At 50.8% G+C, this 26,438-nt stretch overlaps 2 protein-coding genes across 3 annotated transcripts in view; both read left to right on the forward strand.

Annotated features, from left to right (window-relative positions):
- Positions 1-18,057, forward strand: part of Tbc1d9b (TBC1 domain family member 9B) — a 38,585-nt gene extending 20,528 nt beyond the window's left edge. The window contains exons 8-22 of one of the 2 annotated variants that reach the window (XM_050158602.1): positions 351-512; positions 953-1,103; positions 1,659-1,873; positions 4,249-4,366; positions 5,520-5,805; positions 6,468-6,597; positions 6,713-6,811; positions 7,734-7,802; positions 9,333-9,573; positions 9,928-9,993; positions 11,580-11,651; positions 11,896-11,946; positions 14,711-14,770; positions 15,117-15,223; positions 16,041-18,057. In XM_050158602.1, coding sequence (XP_050014559.1) covers positions 351-512; positions 953-1,103; positions 1,659-1,873; positions 4,249-4,366; positions 5,520-5,805; positions 6,468-6,597; positions 6,713-6,811; positions 7,734-7,802; positions 9,333-9,573; positions 9,928-9,993; positions 11,580-11,651; positions 11,896-11,946; positions 14,711-14,770; positions 15,117-15,223; positions 16,041-16,727 — 2,514 coding nt within the window. In that variant the 3' untranslated portion in view covers positions 16,728-18,057. The remainder of the gene's footprint in view (positions 1-350; positions 513-952; positions 1,104-1,658; positions 1,874-4,248; positions 4,367-5,519; positions 5,806-6,467; positions 6,598-6,712; positions 6,812-7,733; positions 7,803-9,332; positions 9,574-9,927; positions 9,994-11,579; positions 11,652-11,895; positions 11,947-14,710; positions 14,771-15,116; positions 15,224-16,040) is intronic. The other variant, XM_050158603.1, reaches the window with a different exon arrangement.
- Positions 18,058-20,551: 2,494 nt separating this feature from the next.
- Mrnip (MRN complex interacting protein) overlaps positions 20,552-26,438 on the forward strand; it is a 25,710-nt gene continuing 19,823 nt past the window's right edge. The window contains exons 1-2 of the mRNA XM_050158617.1: positions 20,552-20,675; positions 22,942-23,001. Of these exons, the coding sequence (XP_050014574.1) occupies positions 20,610-20,675; positions 22,942-23,001 (126 nt within the window). The 5' untranslated portion in view covers positions 20,552-20,609. The remainder of the gene's footprint in view (positions 20,676-22,941; positions 23,002-26,438) is intronic.

A 26,438-nucleotide genomic window follows, 5' to 3' on the forward strand; every position in this document is an offset into this window, starting at 1 on the left:
GGTGACATGAGTTCCAATTCTTGGAGTCCACACGGTGGAAGGAGAGAACTGACTCCCACAGGTTGTCCTCTGGTCTACACACAGAAAATGTGGAGCTAGCCTACATGCTTAATGTCACAGGATGCAAGTTCCAAGAGGAAGAACCAGTTGCCTGTGACAGGCCCCAGCTGGCTAATGTGGGTGGCTTTGGCTTCAGCCTTACAGAGAGGAAATGTGGGCTGTGCCCTGTCTGTAGCCTTCTCTTGGCACCACTGACCCACGGAGGCATCTTTGCTCAGCTTTTTGGGTGGGTGTGCACATCAGAGGCCCTGGGCAGCTCAGTTAGGCACTTTCCCTCTTTTATTTTCTAGTCTCTCCCAGCTCCTCGTGAGGCACCAGAACCACCCACCAACCCATCCTCTCCCCTCAGCAGCCCTCCGAGTTTCAATACACAAGAGGTTCCTACTGCTTCCCAGGGCCTGCTAAAAGTATTCCAAAAAAACTCACCCATGGAGGACCTTGGCGCCAAAGGGGTAAGCCTTGAGCACCGGTGCTTCTTGAGCAACTTATACCTGAGTTGAGACCTCAGGAGGAAGGCTGGAGCCACCTCTAGGCTAGGCCTTTGTGGCCAGCACTATCCCTCATGACTTAACAGGCTGGGCGTACCCTCTTGGTCTACACTGGACAGTGTCAGGTGTACCCAAGACTTGGGGACAGACACTCTGCCTGCCCTGTGTTGGGGGGTGCTTTTCCCCAGGAACCCTGGGCCTCTAACAGGAATGGCCCTCTCCTGCTGGGAGGGGGAGGCAAGCTGAGTCCTCATACCTTCTTTTGCTGTCATGACTCTGAAGTCTGAGCTTGTAGCAGCTCTCCACACAGCAGGCTGCTAGCCTTGCTGAGATGTGGAAGACCTGCCACCAGTGCCTCAGCACCGAGACTCTCTTCAGCTCCACCCTCACGTTCCCTCTCTCAGGCCAAGGAGAAGATGAAGGAGGAATCATGGAGCATCCACTTCTTTGAGTACGGGCGGGGCATGTGCATGTACCGAACAGCCAAGACCCGGGAGCTGGTCCTGAAGGGCATCCCCGAGAGCCTCCGCGGGGAGCTTTGGCTCCTCTTCTCCGGTGAGTGCTTCCAGCCTTGACTCAGCCACTCTTAGCCCACAGAGCTTTCTGTGTGTGACTGGGTGAGCTTGTCCTGAACTTGCATGAGGCCTTCGGTTCATCCCTGGCATCAAAGGGAGACTTGTGTCAGGCCAGTTCCTCTGGTCCTTGAGCCAGCCTCCTGAAGTCAGCCAGACAGAAGGGGACTGCCAGCTCTCAGAGAATTGGAAGTAAGGACCTCAGCGACATAAGGGCTCAAGCCCAGAGCAGCAGGTGTCTGCGCAGGTGCTGTCAGTGGGTGACTGCACAGTTGAAGGCAGGAAGGTCCCCTGACAGGCGGTTTCCCTTGGGACAAACTCTGACAGCGTTCATACCTTTGGCCACTTGGGCGTTTTAGAAGCCAGGCCATTTGAATTTCTTAGAGCTGTCCCCAGGGAAACTTGCCCTCACACCCTGCAGCTGATCTCAAAGTTCTCACTCTCCCGTGGGGCATTTGTGTCTCCAGTCAGCCCTGTCACTGTTGGCCAAGAACTAGGAGAAAGAAAAGAAAGACAGCTGCCACCCGTGTCTCCCCAGGGGCCTGGAATGAGATGGTGACCCATCCTGGCTACTACGCTGAACTAGTGGAGAAGTCCATGGGGAAATACAGCCTGGCTACTGAGGAGATCGAGCGAGACCTCCACCGCTCCATGCCCGAGCACCCTGCCTTCCAGAATGAGCTTGGAATTGCTGCGCTTCGGCGAGTGCTGACTGCCTATGCGTTCCGAAACCCTACTATTGGCTACTGCCAGGTAATGAGGCTTAGCGGGGGACCCCGGGGATAATATCTCCCACCATGGCCTCCCAGGGGCAAGTGCTGGTGGTCTGAGCCTGTGGTGACTCGAGACACTCATGATCCTGTCCATACCTTGAGGAAGAACCTAACCCAGAAAAGCTATAGCTTAGCCAGACATGATGGCCTGTGCCTATGATCCTCACTCGTGGGAGGATGATGTAAGGGGATTGCTGCAAGTTCAAAGTTACCCTGGGCCACAAAGCAAGACCTTGTCTCAAAAAACAAAGATCTAGTAGCTTATGATCTCAGCTCCTGAGAAATCAAGGCAGGAGGGTCAGGAATTCATGGTCGCCCTCAGCTATGTGGGAAGCTTGAGGCCACCCTGAGCTAAGTGAGACACTGGTTTTACAGCTTGTTTGAAAAGGGGTTGTAGAGATGGCTGGAGGTTAAGAGTGATGCTCTTCTTGAGGACCTGAGTTCAATTCCCAGTGCCCGCCTCAGGCAGCTCAAAATTGCCTGTGGCCCCAGTTCCAGAAGAGTGAACGACTCTGGCCTGCGCAGGCTCTGTACTCGCAGGCACCAGCACATGGACACCCATACGCATTCTCTTTTTAAAGAATAAAATGGCCCTGTTGCCATACAGTAAGTTGTCCTCTCTGTGTTCCTTGCCTGAGCAGAGCTGTCTTTTTCTGTCTGTATGGAACAGCGTACATAAAACAAAAGTTAGCATTTTAGCTCCTCTAAGGTGTGTGTGGTTCAGCGGCAGTAAGTACATACACACTGTTAGGCGGCCGTCGGCTCCAAGCATTTCATCTCCCCACACTAAAACTGTCCTGTCAGACACTAACTTCTCACTCCCCCTTTCCCACTCTCCTTCTGCCTCAGAGTCTGATTGTTCTGCACACCATGTGAGTTTCTGCACACCGTGTGAGTGTGACCATACTGAGTGAGAAAATGAGGACGTGCCTGCTCCTGTGTAAGGTAGAGACAGTTTATTGTAGATAAGAAGGAGAGCACAAGCAAAGGCATCTGGAAAGATCCAGACTGATCTGGTCCAGCAGAATAAACCTGGCCAGGAGAGGAGAGAGAGTGGGGGAGAGCGAGAGAGGAAGAGGAGAGACAGGGAACAGAGAGAGGACCAGGAGACTAAGATCAAATGACTGTGGTCAGTGCTGTGAGGATCAGAGGCTGGGGGAAGGAAGCAAAGCCGGCTCCCTGGGAGGGAGAGGTTTAGGGTAGGGGGCGGGGTGAAAAGTGCTGGGAGGAGCCACAGGCACTGAGTGAGACCTCACACACAGCATTTATCCTTTGCATCTGGCATTTCACCTATAGACCCTAAGAGCCATTATCACATTGCAGCGTGAATCAGAATCTTCTTCCTTTTTAAGGCTGGCTAATCCTCCCTCCCTCTCTTCCTCCCTCCCTCTTTCTGTTTTTTGAACTGAACTTGTTATATAGCCCAGGAACTCGTTATATAGTATAGGAACTCATTATGTAGCCCAGGCTGGCTTCCAACTCAGAGATCCTCCTGCCTCTGCCTCCCGAGTGCTGGGGTTAAAGATGTCCCACCACTGCCAGCTTCTTTCCATCTCTTAATGGACGCTTTGAGTTCCTTGTAACATTGTATATGAAGCTGCTGTGAACTTCAGTGTATGAGTGCTTGTTCCATTCTCTGCCTTCCGGTCATTGGCTGTGAACCCAGATTTCTGGATGGGGTTCTGTGTTCTACCTGAGGAGCTTCCATGTTCTGCACTTGATGTCATTACAGTCAGTGGTTCACGGGGGTCCGGTTCCCCTCTCACACTTGCTGGCTTTACAGACATGGGTGTGCTGTCTCGCTGACATTTTGATTTACATTTCTGTTGGCTTTTGTCTTTGAATCTATGGACTTTTGCTAAACTTGTCAGATGGCTTTCTGTTGGCCTTTGCTTGTGTCTGGATTTCAAGGACACCGGTTTCCTAAAGCTCAGCTGCTGTAAGACCCTTGTCTTACATGATGCTACCAACTCGTGGAGGCCAGGAGGTCGGCCTGAAATAACTCTTAAAATAAGTTGCCCTCTTCAGAGCTTCTCCTTGTTATCAACTAATGTTGTATGTGCACTCTTCCCCACGACAGGGTTCTGGCCACACACCCCACACCTCAGCCTGACCCAGACCTCTCAGAAGTGTTAGCTGATGTCACTGCCTAATGCCTTCTGACCCACTTTGATGGAGCTGGCTGGCTGTTTCTGTCTCATTGATTTCTTGCAAATTGGCCTGTTGGCAAATTTCCCAGGCCTGGTCAGGGACTGTTTGTTATTGCTGGGTTCTGGATCTTCCTGAAGGGACAGACCACTTTGCTCTGTGGCCAGCAGAGTGAAACAGACACACCCCACTGTCTCTACCTGGCAGGCAATGAACATCGTGACCTCCGTGCTCCTGCTCTATGGCAGTGAGGAGGAAGCCTTCTGGCTCCTGGTGGCCCTGTGCGAGCGCATGCTGCCCGACTACTACAACACCAGGGTAGTGGGTGAGTGTCCCCAGGGTTCCCTTGCCTGAGCCTCCACCTCTTCAGGAGCACCACATAGGTGTGGCTACCCCTCCCCTGGTAGTCTGTCCCCTAAAGTTCCCACTGGTTCTTCCCTACACCTCAAAGCCATCATGCAAGTTCCCACCTTACAGACTAGAAACTGAGAAAGGTCATGCCAGAAAGAAGAGAAGCAAGCACAGAGTCCCGGCCCTCTGCCTCCAGGCCCCAGCTCCCACCTAGACTTAATGGGGTTTCCCGGGATGGCCAGGGTGAGAGTCAGAGGACAGCACACATCCCGTGGGTTCTCAAAGTCCACCTGGAGCCCAGAGGTCCGCCCTCTTTCCCGTCTCTTTGCTATAGAAATGCCAGAACTGGAGTGTGCAGTCTACTCTGTGTCCAGTAAAACCTGTGTCCTTAAAACAATATAAGCTTACTGATCTATTTCAGCATACCTGTGTTTAGCTCTTGGCTGTCCTCTGTTGTTTGGTGTCTAGGGTCCCCAGTGGGGTCCTTTAGCTTTCCATATAGTCACATCATTAGGAGGTAGACAGAACCCCTGCTTGCTTTTTTTATTTCTAGGAGGGTAAAATCAGCGTTTCACGATAGTCGGCCTGCTGTATCCGTAGGTTCTGTGTCTGTGGATTCAGCCAAGCACTGACCAGAAATGCACAGAAGAAACTCCATCTATACTGAACACACCCAGATCCATCCCTTCTTCTCCTTCCCTAGACATAACAGCGGTATAGGTGTTCGTAGTATTACACTGTAGTAGGTGTTAGGAATCATCCAGAAGTAAACCACAGCAGTCAGGAGGGTGTGCGTCTATTTTGAGAAGCTACTGTGCCTCCCCTGCCCTAAGCACCGGGAAATGCTGGTGTCTGAGAGAATGCTAGAAACAACTGCATGGATGCCAAGGGACAAGTACTTCCTTTCACACCGTGGTTTGGAAGCTATAGAAAGAATGATTACAAAGCTGCTTTTCTGTTTTCTACATATGCACACCCCTCTGGCCCTCACTGTAAGCAGAGCTGGCAGGGTCGAGGTTGGACAGGAACCAGGTAGTGTCCCTGTACCCTGGGCCCTGGGATTCTACGGGGGTTCTGCTCAAGCTGCTGGATCTGTGCTCATATTCAGCCTCCTGTGCCTTCCTCAGGAGCCCTCGTAGACCAAGGCATCTTTGAAGAGCTCACGAGAGACATCCTGCCCCGGCTGTCAGAGAAGATGCAGGAGCTGGGAGTGATCTCCAGCATCTCGCTGTCTTGGTTCTTGACCCTCTTCCTCAGCGTCATGCCCTTTGAGAGTGCTGTGGTCATTGTTGACTGCTTTTTCTATGAGGGCATCAAGGTGATCTTGCAGGTGGCCCTGGCTGTGCTGGACGCCAACATGGATCAGCTCCTGGACTGCAGTGACGAGGGCGAGGCCATGACCGTGCTGGGCAGGTGACCGTGCTGGGCAGGTGACCGTGCTGGGTGCTACTCCTGCTTCCAGGGAGCTGGCAGCGGAGCTCCTCCCCTCCTTAGCCTTCAGTCAACATCCTGGGCTATGCTCCAAGTACCAGCCTAGGTCGAGAGATGAGAAGGGGCAGGAGACAACTGTCCTAGTGGACAAGGTGCTGCCAAGACGATGAGAGCTGGGAGCAAACAGGAGAGGCCAGTGGGCCTGAGTATCCTGGGCTACAGGCTGCCACCCAGCTCTGTGGTCATGGGGAACTGACCCAGAGCGCAGATCTAATGGTGACACCCATGTCGGAGGTCAGGAGACAGTGCACATCAAGGCCTCCGACCAGAGCAAGACCCTGTCCCTAGAAAAACTGTGCACTGTATGGTTCTTCATGGCCAGAGAGGGAGCACATTGTCCCCAAACTAGGTAGGCTCTGGAATCCACAGGCCACTAGAAGACAGCCTGATATCCGCGGGGTTAGTGCTCAGGCGTGAGTGGGCAGCAAGGTATCTTCTCTGCTACCCTGATGGGAGCTTCCGGCCCAATAGATGCCCCAGCAGACACACCAGCACCTTCCTTCAGGATTCCCAGGTCTGAGTTCTGCCCCAGCGCTCGGCTGTGGCTGATGGGGAACTATACTGTTGTCTGTTGATGTTTGCAGATACCTGGACAATGTGGTCAACAGGCAAAGCATTTCTCCACCTGTCCCACACCTGCACGCTTTGCTGACCAGTGGAGATGACCCTCCTGCAGAAGTGGACATCTTTGACCTCCTGAAAGTGTCCTACGAGGTCAGCTTCCAGCAGGGTTAGCCTGGCCAAGCTGTCCCCCAGGGCCTTTGGTTTGGGGTTTGGCTGGGACTTCACCCTGTGCCTTTGGTCTCACCGATTCTCCTTTGGCCTGCAGAAGTTCAGCAGCCTGAGGGCTGACGACATTGAACAGATGCGGTTTAAGCAGAGGCTGAAGGTGATCCAGTCCTTGGAAGACACGGCCAAGAGAAGCGTGGTATGGTCACTGGCGAAGGCAGTGGTAACCTGTGGCAAGGGGCTACAGGGCCGGCCTGAGTGAATGACTTCTCCCAGTCCCCCCTCCAGGCCCACCCCTCCCTGAGCAGGGTGCAGGGTTCAGTTTGTGCCCTATCCCTGCCCTGCCTTGGTACCTGTGTCATAGCCAGGATGCAGTGGGGGCCTGAAATCCCACAGCGTGGGTACTACTTTGGGGAGGTAGGGAGAGACCATGATCACTGAGTGGGAATTGTCCCTGACACTGCACGCTGAGGCCACGGCCGTGGTTTAAGTCCTCCCAGACTGGTTTTGCTGTAAGGTTCGCCTCTGTCTTGGACAGTGACCCTCCACTTTCCTGCCTTGCTGTACGACCCTGCTCTGAAACCTTTGTCCTTCTCCCTGCAGGGGGTGTACCATCCCTGCCACTCCATGCTCTGTGTAACCTGTTCTTGATCTCTGTCTACGTGGAGTCGGGGACCTCTTACCTTACCTCCATATTCCCACCCCTCCCTTCAGGGTTATAGGGCATGCTCACAAGCAACAGACATGACCCACCCTGACTAACTGAAGTAAAAAAGACCTGATTGACAAGTTATAGGACACTTGTCGGTGGTTGGAGCTAAGTGGCTGTCCGTCAACCTGCATCCCTCAGTGGTCCTTCAGGAGAGAATGAGCCCTTCTAATGCCGACCCCAGGACAGGCCCAGGGAGTGGGAGCTGAGTGGCAGGTGGTGGCAGAGGGTGAGCACAGAAGGGATCCTCTCCACTGTGGACCCTCCTTCATGTGCTTGGCCACTGGTGACAGACAGAAGACAGATCACACTCTTTGCCCATCCACATGAGAACTCCCAGAGCAAGCATCTTGTTTGTATGACGGCAGGAACTTGGGACCCTCCAGTACCGCCATTTCATCTTTCCTTCTAGGTCCGAGCCATACCAGGGGACATTGGCTTCTCCATTGAAGAGCTGGAGGATCTTTACATGGTGTTTAAGGTGACAGCCAACCACAAGGGCGGGTAGAGTTCCCATCTCATCTGCTAAGGATGTCCTCAGCACAGCAGCCCTTAGCCGGGAAATCCGTTGTCCTTAGTCACAGTTACTGTAGACGGTGTGTAGCATGCACACTCAGGTGTCGCTCCTCTGGGACCATCTGCCGTGTGTGTTGAGACAGAGTCTCTCACTGGCCAAGAGCTCACCTGCTAGGCTGGCCGGCCAGTGAACCCCAGGGCTCCTCCTGCTCCTCACAGCAAGTGCATGCTACTCCAAGTGCACACTACCACATGCAGCTTTGGTTTGGGTTTGTTTTCTTTGTTTTCGAAACAGGGTTTCTCTGCATATCCCTGGCTGTCCTGGAACTCTGTAGACCAGGCTGACTTCAAACTCAGAAATCTGCCTGCCTTTGCCTCCTGAGTGCTGGGATTAATGGCGTTATTACATTTAATTATTTATTATGTGAATGTATGTGCATGTGCATGGCACATGCATAGAGGTCGGAAGACAGCTTGTGAGAGTGGGTGTGTTCCAGGGATCAAACTCAAGACATTCTGTTTGGTGGCAAGCACCTTGAGCCACACACCCAGCATTTTTGTGTTGGTTCTAGGGACCAAAGTTAGGTTCTCACGTCTGTATAGCTAGCAGGTTAGTGACTGAGCTCCAACAAAGCACTCTTCAATAGCAAAAACATTCAAACCAACTCCACCATTTAACTGAAAAGTTACACAGCTTCAGGCATAGCTCGGTCAAGGTGCTGAGCCCCCGTGCCGCTGCTCCGTCTCTCTTAATGTCTGGCTGCTTTTCCTGTAGAGTGGCAGACAGGACTGTTCTGAGCAGCTCCAGGGTCACGCCTTCAGTGACTCCAGTGGAAACAGAATCTTCTTTTCGAGTAGTTTTAACGAGAGACACGGTCAGTCCTTAGGATGATTCAGCCTAGGTGCTGTGGCTAAGGGATAGTTTGGGCTGCCAGACCAGTGCTAGTGGGTGATTATGAACAAGGCAGCCTTGTAATCCCCGCCCTCAGGTGAGTCAGTTGAGTTTCTGCACTACAAAGAGTGGGAAGGACACTGGGGGAAAGGAGAGTCCCACACTGCCCTCTGGTTGTTTTGGGTTTTGGTTTTTGTGGTTGTTGGTTGTTTGGTTGGTGACTAAGTAGTTAAGTGTTTTATTGAGCTGGGTTTTCTTCTGTGTTGCCCAGGCTTACTTCAAGTGAACTTGGAGGTCAAGTGATCCTCCTGCCTCAGTTTCCTGAGTGCTGAGACTGTGGGTATATATTGCCAGTTCCTGTGGTCCTTTCCAGCTCCCTGGGGTTCAGTTCCCAAGGTGGCCTACACTGCCAGAACAGTGGACTCCGTGTGCCCTGTCTGGCTCTTCTGCTGTGTACTAACGTGAAGGGGTCCTGTGAGCTGAGTGTCTGCCCAGTTTGCATCAATTCTAAGGCTGCAGATGTAGACAGATCAGGAGGGGCACCCTGGTGACCCTGAGAGCCAGGGCCCCAAAGGCCATCTCACAAGACGGTATCCCCTGCAGGCCAAGCATCTGGCAAGCCAGTATTGGGGTGGTAGCCGCTCAGCCGCCATCCACCGGGACCCCAGCCTGCCCTACCTGGAGCAGTACCGGATCGATGCCAGCCAGTTTCGGGAGCTCTTTGCCAGCCTGACACCCTGGGCCTGTGGCTCTCACACGCCTGTGTTGGCAGGTCGCATGTTCCGCCTCCTGGACCAAAACAAGGACTCACTGATCAACTTCAAGGAGTTTGTGACAGGGATGAGTGAGTGTCTCACCTATCTTTTAGACACCAGCCAGTGTGTCTGTCCCTCCTTTGGCCAGCAGAGAGCAGCCTTGAGCCCTTGCCTTAAAGCTCAGCAGTTTCTTCTACTGTCCCTCTCCATCAGTCTGGGGATATGGCCCCAAAGAAGGCTAAGCTTTTCCATAGGGTCCAAGGGAAGCAGGAGGCCCAGGGCTCGCCTGAGCCCTCCTAGAGACCTGGCTAGGGAGGACCCAGGCTGTCCCAGACTGTGGAGTCTACACTAAAACCCACAGGAAGGGTATGGGGACACAGCCTGACATGTGTCCCTGGAGCCTTCTTGCCAAACATGCCCCCCTCCCTGGCCTTAATCTACAGGTGGAATGTACCATGGAGACCTCACAGAGAAGCTCAAAGCACTGTACAAGCTGCACCTGCCCCCAGGTGAGTGCCTTCAGGCTTCCTGCTGTGAGCCTCTCTGGGCCCCTTTCTGTCCACTGAACTACCAACATACCTCTGGAATGGGTGTAGCCAGGAGCGTGAGCTAGATGGAAGGGAGGCGCTGGGACCCAGCATGAGTGAGGGTCTGGGGCTGAGGTCCACCGTGGCTGGTGGTCTGAGCAGAGGCTGAGGATGAGGAAAGGGCATGCGGGAAGATTCCAGGAGGGCTCCTGGAAACAGCACTCAACCCATCAGGCAGGGCAACATGACCCAGAGTCCACACAGAAGGCTGTGAAGGAGGTGCCAGTGTAACTGGGCCCTAAGCTCTTCGTTCTTCGAGTAACTGTTACCCAAAGGTTCCTGTTTATCCCCAGACAGCCTGGGATACTGCCAAGGCCACCTGCAGATCCTGTCACAAGGCCTCATGCCAAGGGCCCACTTCTGGCCTCTCAGTGGTGCTGGGGCTGTCCTTAGGATGGAATGTGTCCTGTGGGTGGCTGGTCTGAGCTAAGTTGAGGGGAGGGGGCTCACAGAAGCTGACCAGCTCGTGGTCCCAGCATCCTTTATGTGTGGCCAGAGTGCCCATGGGGAGAGCAACTAGGAAGGAGCTTTCCCTGGGCAGGAACCAGATCTAAAAGATGAAACGATGGCCCAGGGTACCCTGCTGCCACTGGGGGAAGCACCCCAGGTTGCCAGTTCTCTTGTCTAGGAGCCCCCCTGAGCAGTTCACACACACTGAGCAGTTCACACACAGTATCCCCTTCAGAATTGGCTGTGTGAGTGTCAGATGGCAGGGCTTCACTCACCACTCCCCACACGCCGCACACCCCAGCCTCTCACTGTGCACGCTGGGGCCCTGTTCTCCCATGAGGCTAGCTCGCAGAGAAAGACCTGGGCAGCATCAGAGAACTGGGGCCGCCCCCACCACCTGAGCCACCTTAGCCTGCTTCATCCGGGTACTCGGATGCTCGGGTCCTACCACCCTTCTGTGCTTTGTCCTGTTAATCCTTCCCTGCCCAACCCCGGTCCCTCCATACCACAGGAATGGTAAGGTTACATGTACAGACAGCCTTGGGAATCTGCAACCTCAGGTTCCCGTTGGCCAATACCAACAAACGCAGTATAAAGTAAAATGCCCCAGTGAGATCTGCTGAGTCAGGTCATCCTGTGGGGGAGGCTGCTGGGTGTATGGATTATAGTCATACCCAGCACATGTACCACATTGCCAAACACAGTATCAGTGCTGGGGATGCAGCTCAGCTATAGCACAAGAGCTTAACATATGGGATAACCTCGGGTTCAATCCCCAGCACCGCCCCCCAAAAAAACCCACATTGTCAAAATCAACTAGTAAGCCAAGCACATCTGTGATCCCAGATCAGCAGGCTGCCACAGGAGGGTTGAGAATTAGAGGCCTGCCTGTACCATGGACTGAGGCTCTGTCGCAAAAACAAGAAGAATGTGACCACCTATTAAAATGTCAGGTGTTACAATAGAAGGTGTCCAGCCTGGTGGGACATGAGTGGGGGAAGTGATCTTTTCTGCTTTGACAAGAAATCAGCATCTTGACCCATCCTCTTGGAACACAGCTCTGATCCCGGAGGAGGCGGAGTCAGCCCTGGAGGCCACCCATTATTTCACAGAGGATAGTTCCTCAGAAGGTGAGTCACTGCTGAGACACCTAGCACAGCCAGCCCTGCGTCTGCAGCCCCCATGCAGGAAGCCAGCAGTCCACTGTGGGCTCAGGGAGCATGCCTCCCTGGGGTGCTCCCTGGGAGGGCCCTGCCACACTTCTGGGCCGGGTTGGCCCTGTAGGTGTTCTCACCCATTGTTTCTCTTGCATCTGTCTCCCTGGACCTGGGCTTTTCCCTCTGCCCTCTGCGCATCCTCTGCTGTCCCTTCCAGCATCTCCTCTGGCCTCAGATCTGGATCTTTTCCTGCCCTGGGAGGCACAAGGTCAGTCCCTGGAGGGCAGGGGCGACCCCTTTGCCTCTAGGCTTTGTCTTCTTTTACTCAGAAGCCTGGAAGCTTCCATGCCTCAGAGACTCTTTGGAAACTTTATCCTGTGGGGATAAATCCTGAGAACAAGCCACTTCTGGTGGGGGCAATCTCATGATGGTTAATGATGGGGGTGCATGCACATATGCATGCTAGACATGGAGCAAGCCCAGGGCATCGCCTCTACACCCACATGCAAAAACCTCATGTTCATAGGAAAGGGATGCAGAATGTGAGACGGGTACAGGATGGGAGAGCGGAGGCCAGAGGGAGAGATAGACACTCGCCTTGGAAGCAACTTCAGGGTTCACAGGGTTTTCTCATTACAGAAAATACATGTTGAGTGCCTGTTAGGACTCAGCCTTTGCCGAGAGTATCTGACAAAGTGAAAGGCCATCCTGGGCCCACCCTGCCTGGGGTTCGGCCGTGGAGCTGGTCATGTGTAATATGAAACTGACCATAAGGGCTGGGGGTGTAGCTCAGTGTTTGAGCACTCGGTTGACAGGTGAGATTCTGGGCTCCATCATGTGCTGTTGGGAATGGAACCCGGGGCGTAACGGAGCATGCCCCCGACCCTAATACTCTAGCTAGAGGCCAAGGTGGCAGGAGAAACTGGAGCCCAAGATTACCCTAGCTGCGTGGTGAGTTTGAAAAATTAAATGGTCTAGCCTGGCAGTGGTAGCGCACGCCTTTAATCCCAGCACTCAGGAGGCAGAGGCTGGTAGATCTCTGTGAGTTCAAAGACAGCTTGGTCTACAAAGCAAGTTCCAGGACAACTAGGACTGTTACACAGAGAAACCCTGTATCAAAAAACAAACAAATAATCCTTTAATCCCAGCACTCAGGAGGCAAAGGCAGGCAGAGTTTTCCTCTGAGTTCAAGGACAGCCTGGTCTACAGAATAAGTTCCAGACAGTCAGGGCCACAAAGAGAAACCCTGTCTCAAATGCCCCCCCCCCCAAAAAAACATTAACAGCAACAAAAAGAATGTATTTAATTAATTTTAAGAATAAGGTCTGGGGATATAGCTCAATGGTAGAACTCTTGCCTAGGTTACAGATAGCCCCAAATTCCGTTCCAAGTAATTAAAAAGAAGTAGGTAAACTATGATAAAAACAAGTCATTTCCCCAGGTGGGCGATTTACATAAAGAAGTGACACTGTAGGATGGTGTCTCCCAAGTTACCACTGTCCTGTAGACAGTGTTGAAAACTTACGTGAATTTGAACATGACCTAATTTCAAGATCATAACTTAGAGTGGCTGAAGAGATGCTCAGTGGTTAAGGACACTGGCTGCTCTTCCAGAGCACCTGAGTTTGATTCTCAGCAGCCACATGGCAGCTCAGAACCATCTGTAACTCCAGTTCCAGTGGCTCTGATGTCCTCTTCTGGCTCCATGAGCACAAGGCATGCGCATGTCATATGGATTTTTTTGTGTTTTGTTTTTTTTGTTTTTCAAGACAGGGTTTCTCTGTGTGACAGGTAAGCCTGTCCTGGAACTCGCTCTGTAGACCAGGTTGGCTTTGAACTCAACAGAGATACCCTCTGCCTCTGTCTCCTAAGTGCTGGGATTAAAGGCAAACACCACCACCACCTGGCAAATAAATTTCTTAATGTTTAAAAAATGAATACAAATTATGCCAGGAGTAGTGAGTGGTATACCCCTTCTCTTAGAGGCAGAGGCAAGCAGATCTCTGTGACTTTGAGGTCATCTTGCTCTGTGTGGCAAGTTCACTGAATTCAGGGTGAACTTGAAACCTCCGTAAAAAAGGAAAGAAAATTCAAGTTAAAGAAGTCAGTGCAATTTCTGTTACACTCGGTCTGAGCAAACCAGGATGCCCTAAGCTTATCCTAGGAGAGGGCTTGGGGTACATAGGCTGTCCTTGGGTCCCACATAGCCCTGAGGCAAGAGGGTTCCTGGAGATACCTGTTCTTCATTGCTCCCAACATGGTCCAGAACTGAGATCTGCCTGACGTCAACACTTGGGGTCCTCCAGCAGCCACGTTATCTCAGAGAAGTTCACCTTTTGGGGAACTTCAGGTTCATGTTCACACATGTACAGCACAGTGTGTGCCGGCTTCAGCAGATGTGGAACTTTATGAAATACTAGGCTAAGGGGCCAGCTGATGGCTCAGCAGGAAAGAGAACTTGCTGCCAATCAGCCCCTAGGGCCCATGGTAGAAAGAAAGAAACAGTTCCCACAAGTTGTCCTCTGGGCTCTACGTCTGCACTGTGGCTTGTATACTCACACACAATCAATTAATGTAAAGAACAAACAAAAATAGTAGCTGAACACAGGGTCCTGTACAGAATTCCTGTTGACGTGACAGTCTTGGAAAGGAGGACTCGCTCCCTTGCTTTGACCTTTTGGCAGCAGAGTTCATTAGCTGCTGTCAAGCTTGTTCCACAGTGCATGTCATCATTCGCTGGGAAGCAGCATGTTGAAAGTAGCCTTTGTGTGCGGTGCTGGGAACGGAGCCCAGGGCCTGCAGCTTGCTGAGCATAGACGCTGAGCTAAGTCTCTAGCAGTTGGCGTTCCTTAACTGGAACCGAGTGAAAACATGACCAGCTCTCCCTGTGGCAGTGTTTAAACCTGGGACCAGCCAAGCAGGAGGGCAGTATGGAGCCCCATAGGCTTGGCCTGCAAAACCACAGATGCAACCTGTAAAGACCTCGTGGTCCGTAGTCAAAAGATGTTCTCTGTTCCTTTTCTGGCATGTAGAAGCACCAGCACAGGAGCAGCAGGAAGGAAGTGGAAATGAGGACGCCCAGGAAAGAAGAGGTACAGACCATTCTCCTGGCAATCCCTTGCTTGTAATATCCCTCCCCAGGCAGTGTGGGGTGACAAAGGGCCAATGGCTCAGTACCTAGCTCGGCTCACCTACTGCTGTGGGGCAGTCTCTCTCCAGCCTTGGGGAGGACAGGTTTGAGTTCCTCATCAAGTAGGGCCAACCTACTTCCACTAACTTAAGAGAGACCTGTGGGTATTTGGGGGTGTTTTAACCATTCCCTAAAATAGGACCCAAGTAACCTGAGGTCAGAGAGCAGCCTACAGTCTTTCTTTATTAAACAGATGGAGATTAATCTCTCTCTCCCTCTCCCTCTCCCTCTCCCTCTCCCTCTCCAAGAGGAAAAGGGCACCAGCCCTCCGGACTACCGACACTACCTTCGATTATGGGCTAAGGAGAAAGAAGCCCAGAAGGAAACCATTAAGGACCTTCCCAAGATGAACCAGGTAGACTCCTTCAGGATCTACAGCACATGTTTCTAGAGAATTCTGTCTGCTTGGGGCTTGGACAGCTTCATGCTCCTTGTGCACCAGCAGTCTCCTGTGGGTGGGAATTCGCTTCCCTCTCTCTAGAGCCTCTTAGTCCTGATGGCCATTAGTGATGGTTCCAGATAGGTAAAAAGTGACTTTCTGGACAGGACGGTGTTTCCATGGTAACCACCTGCTTAGGTTGAATCAGTATCCATAAAGCACTGAGGAAAGTTAGTTTCCAGTAGGCAGGGACTCGACACACAACCTTGAGAAGAACACTCTGGTGGGCCAAGTCCAGCCCGTGATGTTTTCACAAACACCCAACCAACTATCCGCTTGGACTTCACCCTGTGCCCTTTAGGGGAGGTCCTGCATTCTAAGCACTTTTACACACAGGCATTAAGAATGAACCCGTGGCTGGATGATGGTGACACACACCTTTAATACCAGCACTCAGGTGGCAGAGGTGGGTGGATCTCTGTGTGTTCAAGGCCAGCCTGGTCTACAAAATGAGTTCCAGGACAGCTAGAGCTGTTAACACAGAGAAACCCTGTCTTGGGAAAAAAAAAAAAAAAGAAAGAAAGGGAGGAGGTTGGGTGTGCTTTGAAGAAAGGCCTTGAAAGGACTGTGTGGCCTTGGTGGAGCCCTCCCCTTTCCTAACCCAGGTAAGGCATGGGTTTGTGCCATCAAAATCCCAGCACCAAGTAGAGTGGCCTGTATCTCCAGTTGGTTTAGAAGAGCGCAGGTACCCATCTCTAACCACCTCTGTTTTCTTTCTGGCCTTCTCCCGAAGGAGCAATTCATAGAGCTGTGTAAGACACTTTACAACATGTTTAGCGAAGACCCCATGGAGCAGGACTTGTATCACGCCATTGCCACTGTGGCCAGCCTTCTCCTCCGCATTGGCGAGGTGGGGAAGAAATTTTCGGCCCGGACAGCCAAGAAGCCCAGGAACGGTGCCCACAGTGGAGACCACAACAGTGCCACAGAGGAGGATGAGCCACCCAGAGCCAAACCTCATCAAGACCCAACACAGGAATGCCATCCACCAGCGGCAGGGGACACTCATCTGGGGAAAGCTCTGCATGACAGTCATGTGATAGCGGAGGGTGGCAGTGGCGAGGGGCAGGGCTCTCCTTCCCTACTTTTGTCTGATGACGAAACCAAAGACGACATGTCCATGTCCTCCTACTCTGTCGTCAGCACAGGCTCCCTGCAGTGTGAGGACCTCACAGATGACACCGTGCTGGTGGGAGGGGAAGCCTGCAGCCCTACCGCCACCTCACGTATCGGGGGCACTGTGGACACAGACTGGTGCATTTCCTTCGAGCAGATCCTGGCCTCCATCCTAACAGAGTCCGTGCTGGTGAACTTCTTTGAGAAGAGGGTGGACATCAGACTCAAGATCAAGGACCAAAAGAAGGTGGAGAGGCAGTTCAGCACCTCCAGTGACCACGAGCCCCCTGGGGTCTCAGGCTGAGCTGTGGAATGGAAGCTGGTCTCTGTCTCCTCCCTTTATCCCTGTCTGTTTCCTCCTTGAAGACACACCTGCTCTTGAAGCAGGGTGTCACAGAAGCAAAGGTCAGGTCAATGCAGACTCAGTTGCCTTACAAGGATCCCCTGGGCCAGGGCACCTTCTTCCTCCCTGTGGCTGGGAGCCTGGAGAACCTGCCTTGAGCCTGCCGTTCCATAGCATTAGAGGCCTTTGGATCTGCCCCTGCCTGTTTCTTGGTCTGCAAACCCATGCTATGCACACACTACACCAGTTGTTCCATTTATGGAAAGACCTACAGCCACGTGGCCTGGCTACCAGTTGTCACTTGGTCATGTGCTTGGGCTCCAAAAGTTGGAACTTCTAGGCACCCTCTGAAGTTGGTCAGCCTGAGCCATGGTCTTGGGACTGAGGAACTCGGTGCCTGTTGTCCTGGCAGAAGCTTTGCATTATACTCCTAATTTATGAGGTTTCCATTCCTCCATGTCATTAACTTACGAAATCCCTCAGGTCCTCCTCTATTCCCTCGCCCTCATCTTAGTTGGCTAAAACTCACACTGTGCTCAATGCCTTAATAAATCCCTAAAAGAAAGAGAAAGCAACGCCGTGTGCGGTGCCTTCGTGTGGCCCAGCAAGCATTTTGGGCATTCAGGGTACCTGGCTGCCATAGTAAGTGGGGGAATTGCAAGACCCTCCGCGGTGTATGGTAACGGTGGTCACAGGTCTTAGGTTCAATGTCCAAAGGTGTGTGCAGTGTAATAGACGTATCCTCAGGCCTGGACCACTCCAAGTTGTCAGCCCTCGGATTCACAGCCACACATGGCCAGAGGGGAACCTGCTGGGTTGAGCCAGAGTAGGACTCAGCTATGAGGTAACCTGGCTCTGTTCGGGGAGCAGAAGCGGATCATAAGCATCCATTGCCCGTGAGCTGCTCTCGCTTCTATAATAAATGAATCTTGGGGTTTTTAAAGATGTGGTAGTGCCAGATGTGGCGGCACATCTGTAGTCCTGCACTTGAGAATGGGGCAAAACGATTGCTTCACTTGAGGCCAGCCTGGGCTACATGTTGAGATCTGCCTCAAAGAGCCAAAATAAATAAGATGGCATTAGGTATTATTTCAGTTAATCCCAACAGCCATGTAAAAGCTGGGCATTGTTATGCCCACCTGTGCCCCAGTACTGGTGCTCAGACAAATAGCCAGCTTCAGGTTCAGTAAGAGCCCCTGTCTCAAGGGAGTCATGCAGAGTAACGAAGCAGAACCGCCATTACCCATACCATTCCCCGCATATGAAATAAAGATGTTTAAATTTGTTTAAATTACAGTTGGTGATTTCTAGTAAACTTGCAGAGTTATCTCAACACGATTCTGAGCCACTTCTATCACCCCAGGAAGATACCTAGGATCCACTTATAATAGATCCCTGTTCCAACTCCCAGTCCCCAGCAGCCATTGATCTCCCAACAAAATTGATGGTTTGAAAAATATGAGTAAACCAGGCGGTGGTGGCGCACACGCCTTTAATCCCAGCACTCGGGAGGCAGAGACAGGCAGATCTCTGTGAATTCGAGGTCAGCCTGGTCTACAGAGTGAGTTCCAGGATAGCTAGGATTGTTACACAGAGAAGTCCTGTTTCGAAAAACAAACAACTATATACATGCATACACACATTCCTTTATTTAATCTGTGTGTGTATGTGTGCACAAGCACACACATGAGTGAGCATGTGAGGTGCAGGGAAACAACTTACAGGAGTTGGGTCTGTCCTTCCACAGTGTAGGTCTTAAACTCAGGTCAGGTTTAACAGCAAATACTTTTACCCACTGTGGAAGTTTGAGAATGGCTCCCATAGGTTCATATGTTTGAATACTTAGTTCCCAGGTAGTAGAACTGTTTGATTGATAAGGAAGTATAAACTGAGACTGCTGTTTCGTTTCCCAGTCGCCCAGACCCGAATAATCACAGAGAAACTATATTAATTACAACACTGGCCAATGGCTTAGGCCTATTCCTAGCTAGCTCTTACATGTTAAATGAACTCATTTCTATTAACCTGTGTGTATTGCCACAAGGCTGTGGCTTAGTGGTAAGGTTTTGGCATCTTTATCCTTCGGCAGCTACATGGCACCTGCCTGACTCCACCTTCTTTCTCCCTGCATTCAGTTTAGTTTTCCTGCCTAGCTGTATTCTGCCCTGCCATAGGCCAAACAGCTTCTTTATTAACCAATGGTTATAAAACATATTCACAGCATACAGAGGGGGATCCCACATCAAGGAAGTGTGGCCTTATTGGAGGAGGTGTGTTATTGGGAATAGTTTCTAAAGCCCATACCAGACCCCATTTCTTCCTCTGCCTGCCTGTGGATCAGGATGTAAAGCTCCCAGGCCCATGCCTGCTCGCCTGCACCATGCTTCCTGCCATGCTAGTCATGGACTAACCCCCTGAAAGTGTAAGCAAGTCCCCAATTAAATGTTTTCTTTTATAAGAACTGCCTTGGCAACCATTGCTACACAGAGAAAACTGTCTTGAAAAACCAAGAAAAAAAAATGTTGGTTTGGTCATGGTGTCTCTTCACAGCAGTAGAACTAAGACACCTACTGAGCCATCCCACTGACCCTGAATTTTTTTATTCTCCTTTTTTGGGGAGTGGGATTTGTGACAGGATTCCTCTGTGTAGCTTTGGAGCCTATCCTGGAGCTCACTCTGTAGAGCAGGCTGGCCTCAAAACTCATGGAGATCCACCTGCCTCTGCCTCCCGAGTGCTGGGATTGAAGCGTGCGTGCACCACCACCACCTGGCAACAAAAAAATGAGTTTCTAAACGGGTCAGTGTGACAGATGTGGTCAGGGGCACATCATGTCTAGTTCCTACTGCAGGAATGGGCAATGGGATTAGAGAGAAAGCCAGTTTCCAGTCACTGCCTCAGAGAAATGATACGGGCAGGATTTTGGGGGGGGGGAGGGTAATGCAAGAAATGTTTATTGTTACTTCAATTACCAGAAAGTTGGATTTACAAATTCGCCACCACAAAAAAGAACATATAAATATATAGAGATGCAGATATATAATATCTATAACATATAATAATACAGATATTATTATTTCCATCCATTTTCTTACAACACTGAGGGTCTCGTATCCATCCCAGGCTGGCCTCAAACTCTAGCAGATGACCTTTAACTTGTCATCCCCCTGCCTCCACCTTGTGAGTGCTGAGCTTACGGTCACGCACCAGCTTTAATGTAAAACAAAACAAAAGATAGTTTATAGTGTCTGGCTGGCTGGTGGGCCTTGAAACAAAACCCGTGTGACTTTTACTCCTCTGACTTCCAGAGTGAAGCTTTGTCCAGGGGCTGAAGCATAGGGCTGTTCTCGTTCCCAGCTGGACCTAGCCAGTGTTTGCAGAATTATCTGTTCTCAGGCATCTTCGGAGTCTGGCTCAAAGACTAACCTACCCTGGCTCAAATGTTCTGCAAACCCCAGCTACAGCGCTCACGCCCCTTTTGCCTCACAGGGGCGGAGAAGGATGCAGGCAAAGGAGGCAGGTGACAGCTGATGGCCCAGAAAGACAGAAAACAATCGTCACTGCTCGAAATCAGAGGGCCAAGGTGAAAGACTAGAGAAGTCCAAACACAGGAACACCGGTTTCTTTTTGAGGCTTGATGGCGGCCCCAGTGACCATCGAGATGGGGGAGCGCTAGAGCGGCCCAGAGAGTGCAAGGGCGGGGCCAACGCTGTCTGGAGGGACTGCGAGACGCGCTGGAGCAAGCGAGGTGGTGCTGCGGCTAGAGGGGCCGGAACCGTCATAGGGTGGGCGGGGCCTGGGCGGGCACGCGGAGTGTGAACGTTCGGCGGGAGACTGAGGCCTGAATGGCGCCCTCTCAGCAGTCTCGGGTCCTGCGGTGCTGCAGCTGCCACCTCTTTCAGGCGCATCAGGTGGGGTGGGCGCCTGCCTCCCCCTTTTTCTTCGCAGGATGGTGGGCGAGATGTGGCGGGCTGCGTCTCGTATGGCCTTGGGAAGTGACAGTGAGGCTGAGGGCTGTGCTTCTTCGCCGTCATTTTACAAAGTGTCTTTGGCCATTTTGTCTGTTTCTTTTTCTTGTTGTTGCTAAGGGTTCTACACCGGACTGTGGGCGCGCTATCGCCCAGCCCCTTGTGTATCGTTTTTATTTTTTGCGTGGTCGTTGTAGAAACCACAGTAATGGTTTCTGCTGAGGCGGCTTCTAGTGGATCCTAGCAGCGGTCAGTCACGAACCCGGGTTGAGGAGGAACTTCCTTTATGTAGAACCTAGCCTCTCACTCATGGCTCTTCCCGGTTTAATTACAGTGAGTGGACAGTTGAAACTCTAGACTTGGGATGCTGTTCCTTAGGTGGGGTGTTTGTCTAGCATTCACACTGCCTAAGAGCCTCTTACTGTAGGTGTGCCAATGCACGCCCCGGGGGTAGGAGGCTTTAGCGAGTTTGAGGCCAACTAGGAATTCTAGAGATCCTATCTCAAAACAAACCTGGATACTATATAAGAAGTTTGGGCCGGGCGGTGGTGGCGCACGCCTTTAATCCCAGCACTGGGGAGGCAGAGGCAGGCGGATCTCTGTGGGTTCTAGGCCAGCCTGGTCTACAAGAGTTAGTGCCAGGACAGGCTCCAAAGCTACAGAGAAACCCTGTCTAGAAAAACTTAAAAAAAAAAAAAAACCCAAAAGTTTGGATACCCATTTGACATGGGTGTGTCTGGGTGTAGCTTGGTGCCTCTGTCTGCAGTTTCATCTCTGGGGAAATAGTCACCTCTCTGCTCATTGGGGCCTGCACCACTGATACCTAGTTAAACACAACAGTGGTTGGTGTTTCTTTGAAACGTTTTGTTTTGTACCTCAAGCTGCCTTGCTTGGCCTTTTTAGGCAAGTTCTCTACTCCTAAGCTATATGTCCAGTCTCAACCATAGTCTTGCTGATAGTGGTTTTGTTGTTGGAGAGGGATTGGTTTGGTTTTGAAGGTGTTTTAAAGGCATAATTTCAGTATTTACCTTAGATTGACCCACAATTCCTAATCCCCCTGCCTCAGCCTCCCAGGTACTTCAATTACACATCTATGACTCCATGCTATGCCAGTCACAGCAGCCTTATGAGTCAGCTCAGATCTCTTTGTATTGTTAAGCATAACATTTCTTGATATTTCACCAAGCAACTTTGGTATTTTTATTTAAAAAAAAAAAAAGATTTATTGCCTGGCAATAATCTCAGCACCCAGGAGGCAGGGGCAGGGATCTCAATTCAAGGCCAGCCTAGTCTACACGCGAGTTCCAGGACAGCCAGGGGTACACAGAGAAACGCTGTCTTGAAAAACAAAAAACAAAAAAGGATTTTTATTTTACGTGTTTGAATGTTTGCCTACATGTATGTATGTCTGCACCACGTGCAACCTGGTACCCACAAAAGCCAGAAGAGGATGTTAGATCTGGAGTTGGAGTTACAGACAGGTGTGAGCTGCCACATGGGAACTAGGAACTGAACTTGAATCCTTTCAGAAGAGTAGCCAGTTCTCTTAACCACTGAGCCATATCTCTAGCTCTGTTATGGATTTTTTTTTTCCTTGTTGGAGATTAATTCCAGAGCCTGGTTATGCTAGCTGCCACTGAGCACTGGAGAGAGAGAGAGAGAGAATGTGTGTGTGTGTGTGTGTGTGTGTGTGTGCGCGCACATGTGAAGGCCAGAAGGAAACATTAGTTCTGCTATGTCATTCCTCCTTATTTCTCTGATACAGGGTCTCTTACTGAACCTGGAGCTAGGCTGGCAGCTGGCAATCCCCACTGGTCCTGTTTCCACCCTCAACAGTCCTGGGAATACAGACTCATGTGGCTATATCCAGTTTTTCACATGGTGCTGAGATCTGACCTTAGGTCCTCATGTTTGTGCAACAAGTTCTTTTTGCCCACTGAAACATCTCTCTAGCCCCTCTGTTTCTTTTTTTTTTTTCCTCTTTCTCCCTCCCTCCCTTCTTTTTTGGACCCTAAGGTGAAAAATCTAACTGGGTTTTGCTTCATACAAATGACCAATTTTCCCAGCACCCACCTATTAAATAGTACATCCCCACCCCTCACCTAAAATACTACCTTCAGGGCTGGTGGTACAGCTAAGTTATTTCTGATTCAGTTCCATCTAGTTGTATGCAGTTGTGTGAGCTCTAATTTCTAAAATTTCCTCGTAGGTGAAAAAGAGTCTCAAATGGACATGCAAGGCTTGTGGAGAGAAGCAGTCCTTTGTGCGGGTGAGTTCTGACCAGCCTCGCTCTGCACAGCCAGCATCCCTTTCTCTCACAGTTCAGCCCAGAGAGCGGCTGCACCCTGTGCTCCTTCTTCCTGGAACTGCAGGGGTGGAGCAGTTGCCTAGATAGCCTCTGTCCTTCACTTGGTTGTTCAGCAAGTGTCCCTTGAGTGCCTTCTGAATGCCAGGCCAGGGAGACAATAGGAAGTAGGAACGTTGCCAGTGTGTGCGTAGAAGGAGAAATAAATAATTCACATGTGCACACACACGTACATCCATAATTTAAATCTAGATGAACATCTTGAAAACACAAAGGGCACGTAATGGAACAGGAGTACCTGGAGAGATTTGTCAGTGGTCAAGAATGCTTGCTGCTTTGGAGAGGACCAAAGTTTCTTTCCCAGGACGCATATTGGGCAGCTCATTGTTGGGCCTAAGTGTGCATGTGGGTGTTGTCCAGCCCACACTGACAGTCCGTGGGAGCAAAAGCTTGGTTTGTTGATTTACTGATGGGCTCTCAATGCCCAGTGCACTGTTCTGTCCACAGTGAGTGCTCAACATAAGCCTCTATTGGATGAGTAGATAGACAGCCAGTCCCACAATGACGAGCATTTTGTCGTTTTCTTTGAGATTGACAACTCTGCAGTGAAGATTTCCATTTACTTGTTCTTCAGTTCTGGGGTTGAACCCTGGGCTTTGTGCATGCCAGACAAGCACCCTGCCACCAAGCTGTACCCCTGTACCTGCAGTGAACTGCCTCTTTGTTCACTTGACCAACGGTGTACTATTTCCTTAGGACAGAGTCCTAAATGTGCACTGCTGTTTTAACGGCTATCTTTCCAGGGAGGCTCATTTAGGTGAAATGACAGGCAGAAACACTTTGAGCGCTGAGGGTATAAATCACTTGGTAAGAGTGCTAGTCTAGCACGCATGAGGCCTTGGGCTTGATCTCCAGCGAGTTGTAAAAGTGGATGTGGTGGTGTGCACGCTTGTAATCTCAGCACTTGAAAGATAAAGACAGGAGGGTCAAGAGTTCAGAATCAAGGGGCTGGAGAGGTGGCTCTGCAGTTGAGAGCACTCACTGCTCTCAGAACCTGGGCTTGATTCCCAGCACCCACATGGTGGATCACAACCATCCATAACTGCAGTCCCAGGAGATCCAATGCCTTCTGACCTCCAAGAGCACTAGACAGGCAAGTGGTGCATAGATACAAATGCAGGCAAAACACTGACACATAAATAAGATGAATTGTGGCAGGTTTCTTTTGAGCCACCATCCTGCTCCCTAATCATGACATGGAGACTTATTAGTTATGAATGCTTGACTTTATGCTTGTCCCACTAGCTCTTATAACTTACATTAACTTGTTTCTCTTCATCTGTGTTTTGCCTTGGGACTTTTTACCTTTCATTCTGCACTTCCTACTCCGTGTCAGATGATTGGTCCCAGGCATCTCTTCTCCCTTGTTCTCTTGTTCTTTCTCAAGCATAGATTTATCCTCCTATTTATCCTGTCTGCCCACCAGCCCCACCTATCCCTCCACTGCCTAGCTATTGACCTTTCAGCCTTTATTAGACCAGTCAGGCACCTTAGGCAGGAAAGGTAGAACAACAATCTTCACATAGTTAAACAAGTGGAGGAGAAACAAATGTAACACACCTTTACATAGTTAAAATAATGTTCCACAACAATGAATAATTTAATTTTAGAAAAAAAAAAGTTCAAGATCATCCCCAACTACATAGAATTTTCCGGGCTACATGAGACTTTGTCTTAATAAAAGGGAAGAAAAGCTGGGTGGCCTCTAATCCCAGCACTTGGGAAGTAGAAGCAGGTAGACCTTTTGGGAAGTAGTAGCCTGGTCTACTGAGTGAGTTCCAGGGCTACACAGAGAAACCCTGTCTTGAAGCACCAAACAAACAAAAGGAATGTGCTAACAGTGATAGGTGTCAAGAAAAATAGACAGAATTTGACCCTGAAAATCTACTAAAGCAGAATTGTGAGTTCAAGACCATCTGTTGATGCTCACTGTTATTTAAAAAAAAAGGGGGGGGCTGGCATCATCCTGTTCTCTGCCTCTCCCCATCTTTTGGGGTTTCTTTAGGCCTTTCCTGTTTGTTCCCTTCAGCACATAGGATCATACCCTTCAGAGGATCCACACCACCACACACCCTCAGCCTCCAAGGCTGTCCAGTCATGGAGTCCTGGGAGAAGCAAGAGGATTTACACGATCCCATTTCTGGGCCAGTCAGCTAAGACTGAACTCCCGAGATGGGGCTTGAGTTCTCCAAGAAGGCGGGCTTTACCTGCAGTACAGGTGCACTGGTGCTTGCTTAGGGTTGCCAAGCGACTTAGCATAAGGAAGTCATTTCTGTCCTCTCAAGAGGACACTAGGGAGGGACAGAAGATGTTCTGTTATTCCCTTAAGGCTACCTGCAGCTGCCTCCAGCCAAAGGGGCAAGGGCATTGAAGAACTCTCAGGAGACTTCTAGGGCCAGGCTCCAAAGTAGCTGACATTGCAGCAGAAAGAGCTACTGTTGTCCTCACACACCAGAGACAGACTAGAGAATGAGTCTGGTTTTGTGTCTCCATAGAGGATGCACCTCGATATACAGGGGAGCTCTTAACCCAGATGCAGGTTATCAGCAGTTTTTAACCCTGCCTACCCCAGCACCCAGCTCCTCTCTACCAATCCTCACTTGAACACACGGCAGACAGACCAACACTTCCTACTAGACCACGACTGCTGTGGCCAGTCAGTGACCTCCATGTTGCTAAACATAGGTTAGTTCACCGTCCTCACGTGACAACTTATTAGCAGCATTTGTCGTGGGTTGTAGCTTCCACCTCCTTAAAACATTTCCTCTTGGCCTTGCAGTTTGTCTGCTGCTGGCTTCCTGGCTGTGGTTCCAGTCTGCCTGCTGGTTTCCCCATCTCCCCAACTTCTCAACACTGAAGTACACTGGACTACAAGCTTTCTGCCTGGGCTCTGGCTGCACTCCCTTGGGGAGAGATTGCTGACTAGGGGGCTAAGATCCAGCTCAGTGGGGAGTCGAGATACCCTGCAGCTCCCAGGCCTGTCCTGAGCACTGCCCCACTCACCTCCTGAGCTTGGATTCACTCCCTAGCACCTCAAAATTGAAAAATGGGAACTCTGCCCTCCTGAACCTGCTGTCTCCACTATCATCCCCAACTCTTTTTTTTTTTTTTAATTTATTTATTTATTGTGTATACAACATTCTAAGGCGTAAGTCATGAACAAGGCCACACCAGTTTGGAGTTATGATTAATAGGGTGTTATTTATTTAAAGGGGAAAACTTACAGATCACCGTCCCAGACAACAGCCATCCGCACAACCAGGAAGGGAGTCTAGTCTCCGGCGGAGCAGGAAGTGAAGAGAGCGAGCAGAGGAAATAGCCGCTTTTTTAAAGGGAGAGAG

Source organism: Alexandromys fortis, unplaced genomic scaffold, assembly GCF_014885135.2.
Source record: "Alexandromys fortis isolate MF-2015 unplaced genomic scaffold, M_Fortis_MF-2015_v1.1 scaffold_99, whole genome shotgun sequence".
NCBI classification, from domain to species: domain Eukaryota; kingdom Metazoa; phylum Chordata; class Mammalia; order Rodentia; family Cricetidae; genus Alexandromys; species Alexandromys fortis.